The 16,558-nt window shown below is 46.8% G+C and overlaps 1 protein-coding gene across 10 annotated transcripts in view; it reads right to left on the bottom strand.

Moving 5' to 3' along the window:
- Positions 1-16,558, bottom strand: part of GRIP2 (glutamate receptor interacting protein 2) — a 288,332-nt gene that overhangs the window by 29,996 nt on the left and 241,778 nt on the right. For 9 of the 10 annotated variants that reach the window (XM_014946824.1, XM_014946825.1, XM_014946823.1 and 6 more), the window contains 7 exons: positions 15,875-16,022; positions 15,120-15,289; positions 11,023-11,148; positions 10,034-10,186; positions 9,560-9,803; positions 3,781-3,926; positions 3,040-3,120 (listed from right to left, as the gene is read on the bottom strand). In XM_014946824.1, the coding sequence (XP_014802310.1) occupies positions 3,040-3,120; positions 3,781-3,926; positions 9,560-9,803; positions 10,034-10,186; positions 11,023-11,148; positions 15,120-15,289; positions 15,875-16,022 (1,068 nt within the window). The remainder of the gene's footprint in view (positions 1-3,039; positions 3,121-3,780; positions 3,927-9,559; positions 9,804-10,033; positions 10,187-11,022; positions 11,149-15,119; positions 15,290-15,874; positions 16,023-16,558) is intronic. The other variant, XM_014946828.1, reaches the window with a different exon arrangement.

Raw genomic sequence — 16,558 nt, 5'->3', positions numbered from 1 at the left:
ATGGGGGATGGAAGAGGAAATAATGCTAAATTCAAATAATGTGTCTTAATTTGCTGCATCCCTTTGCCACGCTGGGCTTGAGCAGGGGACAGAAACACAGCCATGTGCACAGACCACAACTGGGGCTCGCTCAGTCCAAGCCTTCTCGTTCTAGCAAACCCCAAGACCTTGGAGAAGATGAAATGCCCTCAGCAAACATCTGCCCCTCACCAGGAGCAAGCACAGACCCTCTCTGTATCCCCATCCTAGAATCAGCTGTGCCTGCCCCTCCTCATACAAAAACCTTCTGGGTGTTCAGCCCTTTTATGAGGCTTTCCAGCAGATTTATGGTTCCTCCTTCAGCCAGCTCCATTACAAGAATTCTTTCAACGCATCCATCAAGAATCCTGCCCTTCCTCCCTGCTTTACTTAGCCATCTCCCGATTAGCTCTGAGAGCCACAGCACAGCAAGAACTTGATCACTTTTATTTCTGTAGTGCTCCTCTGATGAGGTCGTAACACCTTCTGCCCGCATAAGAAGGCAGCGGCAAACCTTCCTAGACAGAGGAATTAACTACAGATGAGCCTGACGAAGCTGAGAGGCAAAACTCAACAAAAGCTACTCATCTTTCATCTACAGTGTACCTGAACCACAAAGTTTTATAACAAACCCAATTCTGTGGCCACGGCAGTGCAGGAGGGTCTTCTACTGACCCCTCTGGCTTGTCATCTATTTAACCTGCTTTACAGAGCAGGGAACAGGAATCCAATGTGGGAGGCCAGTAAACCAAGACCCCTGCTTTAAAACAGTAGTTACATGCCTTTCCTTGTCAGAATGAAAGCTATAAAAACTGTTTCTAGACCTATACGAGCATTCAAATCAGCGGAACTGGGAGGAACTGAACAAAACAGAGTTATTTTTACTTCTTTTCTCTTGCTGCTTGCATCACACTCCCGCATGCACATCATGTCTCTGCAGGAGGCACTTATCATAAGGCTGCTTGCTTTGGTTTTAATGTTTGAAACTGGTGTATTTATCTGCCCGGTCAGAGGCAGAGTGACAAAATGATGATCTAATTTCCTAAGGGTCATGTGGACATAGGCTTAGGTGGACTAATATATGAAAACAAAATTAGGATTCATCTAGCATTTTATCCTTGCCACCGCATTTTCTGGCTGGCTGTCTTTTGCTCCATTTGTAAATATAATTTTGGCGTTGACTCAGCAAAGGACTGAAATATATCTGAAGTTTGTGCGTATGCATTACTTAAACAGCATCCTGCAAACATGTTCAATAATCAAAAAGATCAAATCTATTATATTGTTAAAAAACTTCTTTGTAGTTGGATAATGGGTATCTAACTATTTCAAACCCAGGGGTCAGTTTCTTTTCATTTAGCATTAATTTCAAAAAAGTATGTGAAATCAATTTTTTAAACAAATTTTAAACGCAAACATTTTTAACATAAACATACGTTTGAAGTGTAAATGCACATTTGAAGCAGATCCCATTTAAGTGAGACTCCAGAAGTAAAAACTAATATTCTTGCCAGTAACTCTCAGGTTCATTTTACTCTCCAGCCCTAGACATAAACTAAACTTTGAAGCTTAAATGGGGAGAAACCATGGCCGTGCTCAAGAGAGAAGTGCTTTGCTAGCAGATCCATCATCCCAGGCTGCTACCCGAGCCTGCAATGCCAGCGCAGCGGTCAGGGCAGCAGGCTGGGAACCAGTGCACTGCCACTGAAATGTCATTATGGCCACCCCGCTGCTTTCAGAAGGCACTTTGATGTCTTCAGACAGTAATTGCTAACAAGCCAAATGTTAAATACTGTGCTGTTATTTCTCAGGATTATCCTTGTGGCACAAGCAGGAAGAGTGGGGAAGAGGGAGAAGAAATAACACAGGGTGCAAAGCCATCACCCCCCGTCGCACTCCTGAGAATCACCCCACTTAGACCAGAACACCTCCAATTAACTCACTGACTAATGCTGTAAATGCCAAGAGGTAATTGCAAATAGCTTATCTGTTTTAATGAAAGCTACTTTTAAAGTGTCCCTAGTGACTCCATTCCCCAGACACAGCTGGGTCCACGCTCCTGAGGGCTCAGACACAAGATCCCATTACTGCAGTTTCACCAGTTGCTTTGTTTCAGCTGAGAGGTGGTGGCAGCCTCCGGGCATGGAAAATCTGAGATGATTCAACTCAGTTTACCCAGCAGTGAAAGAGGGATGAGTGATGTGAGACCTGCTCACGTTTGCCATAAAGGAAAAGTTCACTGATGAGAGGGACAACAAGACCTCCAGTTGGCCAGAAATTTGGGATGGATCTGCTTATATCATCCCCTTACAGCATCCTCTCCAAAGAGGCCAGAATGTCTCTAAATGAAAAATACACTTCAGAAAAGAAACTAAGATAATTAATCAAGACTGAGCAGAGAAGAGAGGAAAGAAAAGGGTTTACATCTTGTTCTCTCAGTGCTCACCTAGTCCTGGCATGTGGATCTCCTCCTCCATGGCTGGGGTTAGTCAAAGCAACAACTCCGAGCAAACCCTGCCCAGCACCCTCCTGTCCCTAAAGTGCCTTTCCCCCACCTCCAATGCCTGCCATCCTCTTCATCCTCCTCCTCATCTCAGCAGTTTCCCCTCTCTACCCTTCAAGCTGTGGGTTCACCTCACTTACTCTTATCCCTCCACCTCCCCCTGCAAGAGTCCCACGAGACCCAGGCAGTCATTTTTTAAAAGGAACATAATAGAACTGTGAGCAAGGAAATAAAAATAATATTATTAATAATATAACTTTAGTCCGCAGCACAGACCAGCTGATCAGTTGAGAAGCATCCTTTGCCCCAGCCCTTCATGCAGCTGCTTTTCTCTGCAGCCACCAGCTTGTGGGGGCAGGAACCTCACATCTAATTCAGTTTGGGATAAATCACAAGCACTGCGAGCGCTACCAGGAAACCCCACGTAATCGTATCTCTCTCCGCTGGGGCCCTCTGATGTGCCAGGGTGGAAAGCAGCAGCTTTTGCAACTGCTAGCACAAGTCTGAGCAATACTTACAGCTGATTGTAATTCCAAGCTCTACACCTCTTTTCTTGGGCAATTTAACGTGGAAAGTACCGCTGCTGGGTATGACAGACTCTATAAAACCAAAAACAGACAAAAAAAAAAAAGAAAATAGGAGAAAAAAGAGAGTTTTCAGCTGCACAGATAGTTTCTTTGGAACCAGGAAAAACAAGCCCATAAAACTCAGCTTTATCGGTTCAAGTAAGGTTGTTATGTGAGGCCCTGCAGACTTTAGGTTAAAATTTGGATTCTCATTAAAAATACATGCTCTGAACGTCAAGTGAAGTGCTCACATCATGCTGTATTTCAAGATTGAGGCAGCTTTGTCAATGTAAAAGGAAAAAAAATTTTTTTTTTTAATACAAAGCTGCACTTTAGCCCCAGCCAATAGCTTTGGCTCCCTCCTTGCTTCAAGGCCATAAATTAATATTATTCATAATAATGGGCGAATATTTAAAGTGCAGGTGGCCTCTTCATCTACTACTTAGGCTTACCTCAGCCAAGCGGTGAGCACAAGGCATTTATGAAAGGATCAGAAGAAGGACCCTCCATCTCGATGCACATTTGAGAACAACGAGAAATGGGGAAGGTCCTCACAGGGTCTTCTCACTCTTCCCTCTGAGCTCTAGCAAAAATCTCACGTATTTGTGTGAATACACTCCCTCCTACGGGTTAACAAAGGCACTGGCAAAGTTCTGCTGGTAGCCAGGGGCAGCAGCTCCTCTGGAAACGTACCTGCAACATCAAATTCAATCTCGAGCACCACTTTATTTGTGAGCGCAGCATCACGCAAAAGCTGATTGGCTTCCTCCATGGTCCCGTCCTCGGTCGCAATGCCGTTGATAGAAAGGACTCTGTCTCCTACTTGTAGCAGACCACACCTGTGGGCCACATAGGGAAAACAGGGAAAGGGAACAGGGAGGCAGGGAAAAAGAGGAAAGGAGAAAAAAACAACCACACAACCAGTCGTGAGTGAGTTAGTGAGGAAAACCTGTTATAAGACACATAGAGTAGTGACAAATCCTGCAGAAGTGGCCCCAAAGAGAAGATAACTCATTCTGCAATGCCTGTCCCAGTGTCAAGATCCCCTGGAAGGTGTCAGGGCAGCAAACCCTTGTGGTTTGCTTAAGTTCAGATATAGTTTGCTCCTAAATAGCCATTTTTGATTGTATTTCCTGCAACTTCCAGGAAGGAAAAAAATAATCAACCCTCACCTTCCAAAAGTCAACACCGTGTCCAAGAGATGACAGTGATAAATGCAAGGGCATGTGCCCTCCTACCCTACCTAAGGATACATGGCTCCTTCCATGTGCCTGCACCCTCTGAAACCCAAACTAATGGCACTGAAAATTGCACAGAGTCCTCTGCTTAATACATGGCTAATACTGAAGCTACAATCCAATGAACTCACCGAAATGTCTCAGCAAATTGGATAATCATTTATCCCTTGTAATTGCATTTCTGGAAGCCAAATGTACATTGATACTGTTTAACTGCCTTGAAAGACCAATATTATTCTGATGCAATATCACACCAGTACAACCACAACTGGCACTTTGGGGTTTTTGGTTTAGACCCACTTTCTCCTAGAGCACAGATCAGCAGGGTTTTTTTTACTTTGGAAGAAAAACGATGGCAAGGCTATGTTGGAGATATAGTGCTACAGCATGGTTTGTCTCTTGGGACCCCTCTGTATTTATAAGCAAGGTTTTTTTCACACAGGAACCACTACATTCAATATTCACCCTCCCTTCTTTCTTTCTTTTTTTTTTAAATATACTGTAATACCAGCAAGACAATCCTCCACCTTACTGAGCTGGCTCATGGCTCTACAAAATAAAGAATGTAGTGTTCCCTGTGCCTGCCCATGGGGATCTACTCATCTTCCTGCTCCTCCACACCCTTCATCAGTTGGTTGCTATAACCACATCTTCTCAGATTTTCCACTTATCACCTGTCTATAAGGCAGTCCACTTAAGCAGAGCTTGGGAAAACATTCCTCCTCCTTTATTAATATAAGCTACAGAGTGGTCTTCGAAATAGGTTGGGGGTTATGGAAACAAATCTAAGGTTCACCTCTACATTTGGGGTTATTTTACCAGAAAGATTTCCCAGAAGGCAGCAGCTATCCTGTTTTGAGCCTTCTCCAGAGAATGTTTATTCCCCGCTCTTTAATGATCAAGCACGTCCTCTGCCCTCTCCTTTCTAGACGTCAGCTTCCACTGATATTTCATGGAAGGCAGCTTGTTTATTACTAATCCTTCCAGCCACTCTTCATCACTCACACCCGATTCACTTGTAAGAAAACATGGTACCACAGCTTCCAGGCACACAAAGATAACATCAAAGGCAACAGACACTGACTGCATTATTCACCTCCAAACATCAGGACGTATATGAAAAGCCAGGTTATCAAGAAAAAATACACACATCCAAATTCAAGAAGAATGCACAAGGCACAACATTTTTTTTTGCTGGTGGCCCATCAAAAGCTGAGATATGAGCAAGTTTGGAGAGAGCCGAGGGAGGTTATTTTACTGGTAGGAAGGTATTAAACTCGCAGTATATTTACGCTGCTGCCTGAGTTCATGCCATCCATGGAAAAACACAGGCTATTTTATGAGATGTAAATTCAGAATTGTTTGTTCAAGGAGACCTGGATTAGGACAGACAACTCCATGGTGTATAAATGAATCCACCCTTGCGAATAAATTAAATCAAGTATAATTACAGTCCTTTACTGGACTACGCACATAGATGCGCTTGGAAATATCATCTTATAAATATGAAGATGGCAAGGAGCATGACAGAGATGCCTCCCCTCCAGCACCGAGAGTGCTCTTGCTGTGGCCACAATGCATATTTCAGAAAGGAGGGATCAACATCTGCATCACATAAACATCACTGTCATTCAAGGTCACACAAGGACATGATCCATTTTGGCACCACTGTTTCAGCTGTGAGGGCTGGGAGATCACAGGATACTTTTACACAGCATCAAAGCAAACATTTGCCACCTTTCCCACCAGAGCTGCTTTCTCACAAAATCACTGTTTCTTGTGTTTCATCGCTCAGGGTAGATTTGCCTGGGTGTTTTACAGCCAATAGCTCTCTTAGGTCAGAACTATTTAATTTCTTTTATTATTAGCCTCAGTCAATCACAGCTGTTTAAGGCCCAGTCTTGCAGGTTTATAAAAGCTTGTGGAGTGAAGCCACAACCTTCTGTCTCCCTCCACAAGTGCAAGGATGACCCGACATGTCTCTGGGATAATTCTGAAGGGTTATCAAGGCACCAGTTTCCAGCTGTCATGTGCCCTTACATTGGAAGCAGGGCTCAGGGAGCCAAGGGTCCTGCAGACCTCTCCTTGCCTCTGCTGTGGGATCCTACATAAACCTTTTTGACAGCTTTCCCAAAGACAGGGCATTTGTCTCAGAGATGTGCACTCTAACAGCAGAGTTCACAAAGTGCTTTGAGATCACAGGAGGGGAAGTGCTTTAAAATCAGAACAAGAGTACAGGCATCTCCTGGAGTAAATGACAGCCCTACGGATGCGTTGGAGTGAATGTTGGGAATGTCTCCCTAGGGTTGCAGAGATTTGGATTTTGTCATGACTCATTCCTTGGACTCAAAGGCAGCACCAGAGCAGTGGAGGTGTCTTGCTAGACACAGAGCAGTGCATATTCGAGCCTTGGACAGGACATGTGTTTAAGACCTTACTCATCAGCATCTGCATGGTCACTCCAGCTGTGAGGTGAGTGGCAGCAGCTGTGACCATGGTGACATCGCTGGCTACAGAAACCGATCCGTTTTGCCCTTACACGCCCCCAAGTCGGCCTACACAGGTCAGACGTGCACATCTGCGTGTGTCTGCACATCCATGCACGCACATTGGTGGGTGGGTCCCAGTCCCCAAAAGATCAAAGCGTTGCTGACAGCTTCACCCAGCTGCTAAACTTTCCTTTTGCAAACCATTCATACACAAAAGCCAGAGACACAATGATCAAACAACTGTGTCTGAGTAGAGCTAGGAAACATGTAACTCAGCAGGAAGCATTGATTTTGGATACCGGGATGGAGAAGCCAGACACTCTCCCACTGCTGTCAATGACAGCTGGGGGAGGAAGGACACAAAAGCTGCGTGTTTCAAGGCAGCCAAGAGGGGACGTCAGGCATCTTCCTATTCCATCCTCCCTGCTGATAACAGGGGCTGAATCATTGTCTCATTTGGAGCCCAAAGGCTTCATCTTGCACCCAGGAAACAAAACAACAGGTGGGGAGGGACGTCTATTAGAGGCTATTGGCTGTAAGACAAATCACAAGTCAGGGAGGTGAGAGCTTTTGCTTCAAATGGCCTGCCACAAGCTAGTATGAAGTAGATAATATATGTGAGGCAACCCAACCTCCCTGAAAAGAGGGTGATGCCATCCTCCTCCCTGGTAGCATGCAGATTTGCTAGACACCCAAAAGGCAGCTCCTCCATGGCAAGCCAGATGGACCAAGTGATTGTGCATCATGCCCTTGGGCAACAGCACGTTCAGGTTCACAGGTCTGGCACAGCAGTGTGTGAACATGCAGGACTGACCCAGGCTGCTGAGCCAGACCCCTCTATCCCCATTGCTCATCCTCTTTTGCAAAGGGCAACAATTGCAGTACAAGAGCGCACGTAGCTCAGGCAAGAGCCCAGGTTGGGAGAGGGGAGAAAAACGGCTCTAATGTCTTGGGATGCAGTTACAGCAGAACCTCTCAAGGACAGGGAATAAGGTATCTAGAAAGGATGGAGCAAACAAGCTCTGTGGCACAGCAAGTAACAAAAAGTGACATGAAAACATAAACTGCCTTTTTCACCTTGCTGCAAGCCCAGTGCACTCATCTCTTCAAGATGGGGAGGAAAGACAGTGTTTTTCTGCCAGCTAGGAAAAGCAGCGTGGTCTGGGAAAGGAAGAAATACACCGCAGAGATTTAATCCCCAAATCAAATCCAGGCTGCAAACGCAGAGGATTCGCTCCCTGTTGCCAGAAAACAGAAGGCAGCAGCCAGGAGAGCGCGAATCCTGCCGGGTGGGCAGCCGAGAGGGAGAGCAGTGTGTGAGACATTAGAACCAAGCGAGACTGCACCGTGAGGCTTTGCTTTTGCTCCAGGCTTGGCAAGAGGGTAAAACAAAGCCAGGAGGATTTCAGCACATCTCCCTCCTCTCCTGGGACAGCAGGCTTTGCTGCTGCCTGATTTGTAAAAGGAGTTTGGTGCTTTGCACTGTGAGCCAAATTCACTCTGGTAATAGAGGATAAAAAAAACCAAAATGCCGTCACTTTCCTTTTTAAACCCTGTCTGGAAACAAACAAGCAGAAGGCATACAAGGCATAAAAGGCTCTCTCAACCTGTATCACTCAGGACAACTCTTTTTCCTGTCCCTGTCCTCCCACAGACACAAGCACCAGACTCTAGTGCTCCTCCCTGCATCTGCATCGGCCGCCTGGAGAAGCTGCCACACAGAGACCGCTCTGCACAGCAAGGATTTGCATTTCCTCTTCAGGTGCTTTCCCTGACTTACAACTCCCCGTGTGCTGTTTTCCCAGGCTGGCCTGGGGACACCAAACCATCAGAAGATGCTGGTGAAGCCCTTGGGGACTTCCCCTCCCAAGGAAGGGTCTGCAGCAGGCACTGAGCACTGCCGTGTCATTGAACCTCAGCCGCCCATAGGCAGGATGGACCACCAGTGGAAATCACAGGTGGGAAGAGAAACCAGTATAAGGGCATAAGTGCCAGCTTGCTCACCCTCACTATTTCATCTGCCTAATGGAACCAGCTCTCCTTTCCACCCCACAAGAGCTCAAGCTGTGCTGGGACCTGCTTCATTTAGTGAGAAAAACCTAGCTAGAGGACATCTATGTTGTAGCATACACTCGAGCAGACTTTGAATCCAGCAGCAAGAGTATTGGGAAAAGTTTAGTCAGAGCAGGTCCTGAGCTGAGGCTCGGCCACCGGAGGAGTCACTGCTGCCGGTATCCCCAGGGGGTGACACGCAGCAGTTAATGCCGTTCCTCTGTTCTGCCCTTTTCCCAGCATTACAGAGCCAAAAGCAAGAGTGCTTAAATGCAGCACCTCTCTGCTCCTCCACCAGAGCCCTCCTCTGCAGTTCAAAACATTGGCTTTAAGGCCAATTTATACAACTGGGCTCTGATACAGTCAGAAAATACTCTGCTGAGCCCATCTGTTTTAGATCTTTCCCCTTTCTGCACCCAGACAAAAGCTTTATCTTTTGAAGAGAAAGAAAATAAAAAAAGAAAAAAATAGGAATGGGAATGGCTCTCTCACACAGACACACGCTCCCTTCCTCCTCCTCCCAGAACAGCCGCAGCCTGGTGCCAAGACGTTCACCTGGGATGCGAGGGAGGCCGCGGTCAGCCGACGAGTGCAGAAATGGCAGTGACAGTAAACCATGCCCAGTGAAGAATGGGAGATATTACAAGGATGATAGTAAATATCTAAATGAGCCTCTGAGGAGAGAAAACAAACCAAACCATGAAATGTTCAGCAGCAGCACCATCAGCATCCAAGGGCAAGGTCTCTAACCTCTCTGCCGGGCTGTCGGGCTCAATAAAACGGACGAGAGGTGGGGAAGACAGGGTTTCGGTAGCAAAGATGCCTCCCTGGAGCTGGAGTCCGAAGCCATTCAATGGGTCTCCCCTGAGCACCACCTCTGTCATCTCCGTGTGGACTATCTGCCCGCCAGGACCCACCGTGCTGGAGGCCAGCGACACTGAGAGGGAGAGAGGCAGAAGGTCAGGGTAGCCATGGTCAGCACAGCAGGGCTGCTGACAGAGCTCAGTCTGGCAGCGGTGGGGACAGTGACCGAGGATAATGGAGGCACTGACAGTGCTGAGATGAGCGGTCCTACCCCAGCTAACAGTCAACAATAAGGACAATAATGACAACAAGGCAAGCTTACACACCCCGTCCAACCCACCCCCAGCCCACTGCCACTCTTACATGAGCTCTTGTGCTCCTTCTTCTTCTGCCGCCTCCTCAGCATGGTGGTGCGGGGGCTCATGGGGTGGGAGCTGCGAGGTAGCGTGTTTGAGTTCTGGCAGGGGAAGCCCTGCGCGTTCATGGTGGGAGACGAGAAGTTGGCAGCCACCAGAGCTGGGGAAATACAGAACACATTAAGGACGTGCACAGAGAAGTGCAGCAATGGGTTCACCTAATGGGTCTTCATCAAACACCTAATGGGTTCTGACTCGCTCCTTCTTCCCAGCTCCAGGGCTCAAGTCAATGTGAGAACCTTGTCCTGGGCTGGCAGCTGCAGGAGAGCTTGGGCTCAAGATGGACATTGCTCTCTGGTGTGCAGTGACTGGGCTGCCTGTCACTGCAGCATCCAGGCCATCAGGTAAGAAGGGCATCATGGATGCAGGGCAGCCAACAGCAGGTTAGCACGATGGTGCTAATGAAACTTAAATACATAGAAAGAGAAACCATAGCTTGAACTTGAGTGGCTGGGCAATGGAGATGCCCTGTTTATTTCCCATGGTTTGGGCACAGTGCAATGTTTCCTCCTCCCTCTCTTACTGCTTTAGGACAAGAAACCTAGGACTAAACAGAGACCGCTTCCTGCAAGAGGTGGGTTTACAGATTTTGAAGCAGCCATAATCCTGCTGCCAACATGCTGTGGGGCACCGGGGCTGAGCTGGATGCGCTGTTGTATCATCTTCCTACAATCCACCTCCAGCACTGGGGTGTGGGGTTAGAGGATGGGAGCATGGGTCTGCCCAGCACACTGCTCCTGTTGCAGTTACCAGATCTGTGTGTGCTGGGCTGCAGGTACTGGTTTTGTACCTCAGCACTGGACCAGTGGAAAAAGATCAAGGAGGCAATAAGTGACAAGCCAGGCTACGGAGTTGGGTATTAAGGAAATGGAGGGGCACGACATAGACAAACAGGCACAGGGAGCACATGGGGGCAATGCTGTGCCCTGAAGTTACATTTGCAATAATCCTGTCCAGACGTCTGGTTCCAAGTGGGTGTCTTGCAGTGCCCAGGGTGGTGGGTATGACAGTAGTTGACACAGGGATCCCAGCAGTGGTGGTGGTCACTCTTCTGCACCTTGACTGATGGCACCCAGGGGAGCAGAAATCACCACAGGCAGAGAGGAAAAGCGAGAGAAAGAAAAGGTGAGAAGTGTAAGCCAGGGTATTGTAGAAAAGAGCCTCATACTGGCTCTGAACAAGTCAGGACACAGCCACAGTGTGTTAAGCACCAACAGCGAAGATGCATCCCCACATAACCCCATGACACTTGATGCAAAGTGGCAGAAATCCACCCCTTCCCCATGAAGAACTCCACATCCAGAGCCAACGGCCTGACTAAGCCGTGCTGGCAGCGCACAGATGTCACTACCATTTGCAGTCTGTTGTGCGACGTGCAGAAGCTCCCTCCAGCCACAAGTTTCCCCACAGAGGCCATCAGCATTATCTGACAGCACCAGGGAAACCTCCTTGTGCTGTTTCCCACCTTGCTGACGGAGCTGATCTCCCAGGGACAAGGATCAACACCTTCTGCACATGCCAAGGACTGCTTTGAGCACTTTGCTTGGCTTCAGCGTTTGTTTTTTTAGAGGCTGCTCTTGGCCAGGAATCCACTGCAGGGTGCACATATGGAAGAAAGAGAGGAGTAGCAGAGGGCCACCTCCAGCTCACCAGAACAAAAAGGATTTTATACACCACTGCTTAAAGGCAATTACAGAGCACCACCAACACAGCAAGAGATGCCAACACTGTGACAAACACTAAATTAAAACATGGCATCAACATGGCAGACTCTATTCAAGGCCACACAACTGCTTTAGCGTCAACCCTAGCCCCAGCCCAGCCCATGTTGGCAGAAATCTGTTGCAGCGTGACATCCATCATATGGAAATCCCTGTCCCAGAAACTGTGGCTTTGCAACATCAGGTCACAATGCCACAGGTCTCCTCTGGAGTGCCTCAAACACACACCCCCCAGACCCAGGTCCCTTGTCTTTTCTCTCTGATGTGCCTTTTGCCCCTGAGCAGCACAGGGTTCAGTTTGGTTTTCCTTGCCCAGCAGCACTGGATTTTCTCTCCCCAATCTCTGCACCACACTGTCTGGGTCTATTTTCTTCCAAGAGGAATTGCTGGCTAACAAGCAAGGTTGCAAATGTCTCTTTTATTTAGCTAAGCATGAACGACATCCCACAGCGGCGCATCACTGGAGCCACGAGTTATCCCAGCGCTCTTCACCTCACGAGCACTTGCAGTGACTGGCAACCACCTTTTTTTTTCCAGAATAAGATCTCCTCTAGGCTCTGTGTCCTCCAATTAGGCAGAAACACCACCAGCTCTGGTACTACCAGAGCTTTCTGAGGGTGGAAACATGGCCACAGGGATTCAGATTTTAGTGAGTCCACCCAGACGTCTCATCTAAAGGTCATTGTTAGGGCCTTTAGCAGTGTGCATGCATGACAGGCATCAAATCATTTAGGTCAGGTTTTTCAACCAATGTAATGATTATATTTGGTCTTTGCTAAACATTTAGTGAGTTTAGCACTTACTCTATCAAGCTCTTAAAAAATCCACTTCCAGCTCTGGGGTCCCTATTTTGTGGATTCAAAAGTAAATTCAGAGCCAGGCAGCTCTTAAAAACAAAAATCAAATGAATAAATGTAGCTATATCTAGACAAAAAGGAAAGTTCTTAATAAAATTAAATACTTTGAACATGAGGGACAGAGCTTATGGGCATATATACAAAATCATTTAATCCGTTTAAAGTAATTAAAACTCTCCCATTTGTCTATAAATTCTTAGCTCATATCTGACACAACAGAAGAAAGTGCCTTTGAAACTCAGATGTCAGTGCATTGGGAAAGAGAAGAGATTTTGGACAATTCCGTGATAAAAACCTACAACAGCTTTTCCCTATGCTTTCGTACATCATCCCTGCCTAAGGAAACCCATCCATCCCAGCACCGCTCCTGGGCACCATCCACTCCCATTGATCTTGTGAGCGGGGCGTAATCCTCCCACAAACTCTCAAATGCCCCCGTTGCCACAGAGAAAACAAACTCAGTTTGACAAATCTGTGCCTCAGCATTAGACCATATTTTTGCATGGCAGCTGCAGCTCCAGATCCCTCTCCACCTCCTCAATAGCTAGATCCTGATTGCACAAGAAACCACATTTAAAAAAATACGACAAGCCCCATGCAGGCACATGCTGGGAGGACTCAGTAACGCAAGTGCTGAAGAGGGATGTGTCTGCACAGTCTCCTCTCCTCAGCTGCATTCCCTGGGCTTCACTCTCATGCACTGTGACAGTTGGCTTTTGCATGGCCCATTTTTCCTTACTCCCCCTGTTTGTTTCCCTAAACTCAGAAAAAGCCTGTGGAGCTGGCACCCCGTGCCTGGAGCAGAAAACAGCATCTCTGCCAGGTCCAAATGCAGTTTCTCAACTTCGATGCAGGTCCTCAGCTGCTCACCATGGTCCTCACGGTGCTGTGGCTGGTTACACCACTGAGGAGCACTGCTTTGTGAGCTGCTCCTCTTGGCCAAAGCACTCTCCCTTCTGTTGCCACCTCCACCCTTTCCCATCCCCATCAGCACTGGTGAAGGTGTGAGCCCAAGCACTGGTCTCCAACCACACACCTCTGCCTCCCAACAGTGTGGATGAGCAGCACCCTTCCCTAACATCCTTCAAGTGTTAAAAAGTTTAATCAAAAGTGGGAACAATTGTTACATCCCTTATTTTTGACATTGATGTGTTGCAATTGTTCTCCTACATTTGTGTTCTGGATTTCTGCCACAGCAAACTGATCTGATCTATGGAGGTTTGGGTAAATGGCTCTGAACACACCAAGCTGTCCTTCCACAGATCCCCCTTCCCCTGAGCTGCTGCTGAATGCATATATTCTGAAAGGAGATTAGAATGAGTGCACTAATGGAAGAAGAAGAATAGTTTACTTTAACAGCCATTGAAAAAGGATTACAGCTTTCCATTTTGGGGGGGGGGCACAAAGGTCAAGTCATCTGTACCCTTTGTTAAACTGCTTTAATTCTGCACAAATTGAACTGGACATGTAAGAGATTTGTTTCTAGACATGGAGATGTTATTAGATTTTATGTTTCACCCCATCATGTTAAAGAAGACAAGAGAGATATTTTCCTTTTTTGACAAAACCTCTCTAGAAGAGAACAGAAAGAAGAGTTGTGACCAGGGCTACTGTGCACCAGTGATATTAAAATGCATGTTCCTGAGCGACAAGTGATTGAAAATGGTTGCAAAAGAGAATAGTCGCGCCTGAAACACCTGAATTACAAGACCACTAGTACGGGCTGTAACAAAACTGCAGGCAAGAGTTGCAACAAATCTACTAGTACTGAGGCTGTGTTCACAACGAACTTTATATGAGAGCCTGAGTCAGCCTCTCACATGGAAGGAGAAATTAAAGGTGGGCAACAAGGACTCTCATCAGGGTGAATCCCTAATGATGTTTAATGCTTGATTTCCCTGGAGACAGAAATTTTTTTCCCCAGTATTTCTTTGGTAGGGGGTGGTGGAAAGCAGCAGCTACAGATGCATTCAATCTACCCCTGGCTGCTTGGACACAGTGGCCACTCAAACAGTCTGGTCCAGAAGATGAACACTTGTGTTTCCTAAGGAAGCCTAGCTACTGACACATCCTTTTCAAAATCTTACCAGGCACCAGCAAATGACAGCTGAGCTTGGAAATACATTTACCAGCACCAAGGTTGTTTTCCTCCCTCTCCATTAAAGTCTCTTATCTGAGGCACTAAGGAAGCGGCTTGCACAGCACTCAGCGCTGCAGAACCCTGGGATTCCCAACTCCAATTTCTCCATTCAAGCACAGATGTTACCTTTTTTTCCTATTCACATCCTTGAAGAACATCATCTAATCACATGCATTTCATCAAAACATCTTTTTTTTTCCTCCACAGATGTCTGTCTTTGGAGTCTGTTGCCAGCACTCTAAAGCAGCAAGAACCCCAGTAGGGACCACAAGTAAGTTTTGCGGGCAACCAACAGTGTTTGCATGGAGGACACACCTGTTTCTGGAGGCTTCAAAGGCAGTCGGCTTTGGTGAACAGGTAATATCTCCAGCTTGACATTTTCTGAAGTGGCAGCTAAAAGCTGAGTTGCCTCTAATAAGGAGCAGTGTTCTGTGCTTGTGCCATCAATGGAGAGGATATGGTCACCAACATGCAACGCACCACATCTGCAAAGGAAACAGCAAGAGAAGTAATTCTACACATGGCCAAACCCTTGCCCTTACAGTTGGGAGTGGAAACATACAAAATCCAACTGTGAATGACCACATGAATTTATTTCCATATCTCATTTTTTTTTCAATTCCAATTTGAACCTTAAGTTTAAACCTTAAGCATTGCCCAAAATACCAACTAAGATGGTTCATGCTTGAGTCAGTGCTTATGAAGGCTTGGGAAAGATATTTTAAGTTTTTAATAGTGCCCACTCATAGCTAGTCCGGGTGGCTGAGGACTCACCCAGCAGTGGAGTCCTACGAGCCAGTAGTCCAGCTCAGGGACACTACTACCCACAGCTAGGGCTGCATCATGGTCTGTCTCTCTGCATCCCCATGTAAAGGGTGACTTGCTGACTTGACCATTAGGAGTGTCCACTGGTGTTGGGTCAGATATTTTTAGCATGCTTAGTGCTAAGAATATGTGGACATGGCCATTTCAAGGCAAGGCAGGGAAAAATGGTATATAACTAGCAAGGGGACAAAAAAGCAGCGGAGAAAGGAAAAGCAGAGCTAGGAGCAGCCTGTTCAGATCTGTACCTGTCCACCACGCTGGCCGGCTTGATCTTGTCGATGACAATGACCTGCTTGTTCCGGTGTGTGGCTGTCGTCAGTGTGATTCCTAGCGTAGACCCCGGAGTCTTTGCTATTTCAACTAGTAAAGGACCTGAAGCATTTGCTACAGTATCTGCAAAACAAGAGAGCACCTGAAGACACTTCTCATACAACCTTTCCCATTTCTAAATGCAGAGGGTCAGCCAATAGTGCTGACTAGCCACGTATCAGCAAACCTGTGGACATCCTATAGGCTGTGTCACACAATAACTTAAAAAAATGATGACCAGCACACAAGTAAGTCAATTCCTGTGTGCTTCAACACCAGCTTCAAAATATCGCTTCAACTGCTCGTTTCAGCTCCTCCGGTGCTTACAAAAGCCTGCTCTCTCCCATCAGACAATACAGGGGTAACTCATGTTTAAAAGCTGCATTTCTGCAATAAGCCTAATAGATGTTGTAAGTGAGACTATGAAACTCCTACGACATTGCACTTGTTAGCATAAACCTGCACAATACCTATTCATCTCTTCTGAGGAGGGGGAGGAAGAAGAAAGCCCATGTCTCTGGTTGATTAGACAGAAATTCCCTCCACCTCTATTACACACATTTGCTTCCAGATTACCTAAAGCCACTGTAAAAAGGCTGGATTCACACACATGTTATCAC

Source organism: Calidris pugnax, unplaced genomic scaffold, assembly GCF_001431845.1.
Source record: "Calidris pugnax isolate Ruff unplaced genomic scaffold, ASM143184v1 scaffold81, whole genome shotgun sequence".
Lineage (NCBI taxonomy): Eukaryota > Metazoa > Chordata > Aves > Charadriiformes > Scolopacidae > Calidris > Calidris pugnax.
Note: the sequence above shows the minus strand (reverse complement) of the source record. Positions and strands in the feature narration are given on the sequence as shown.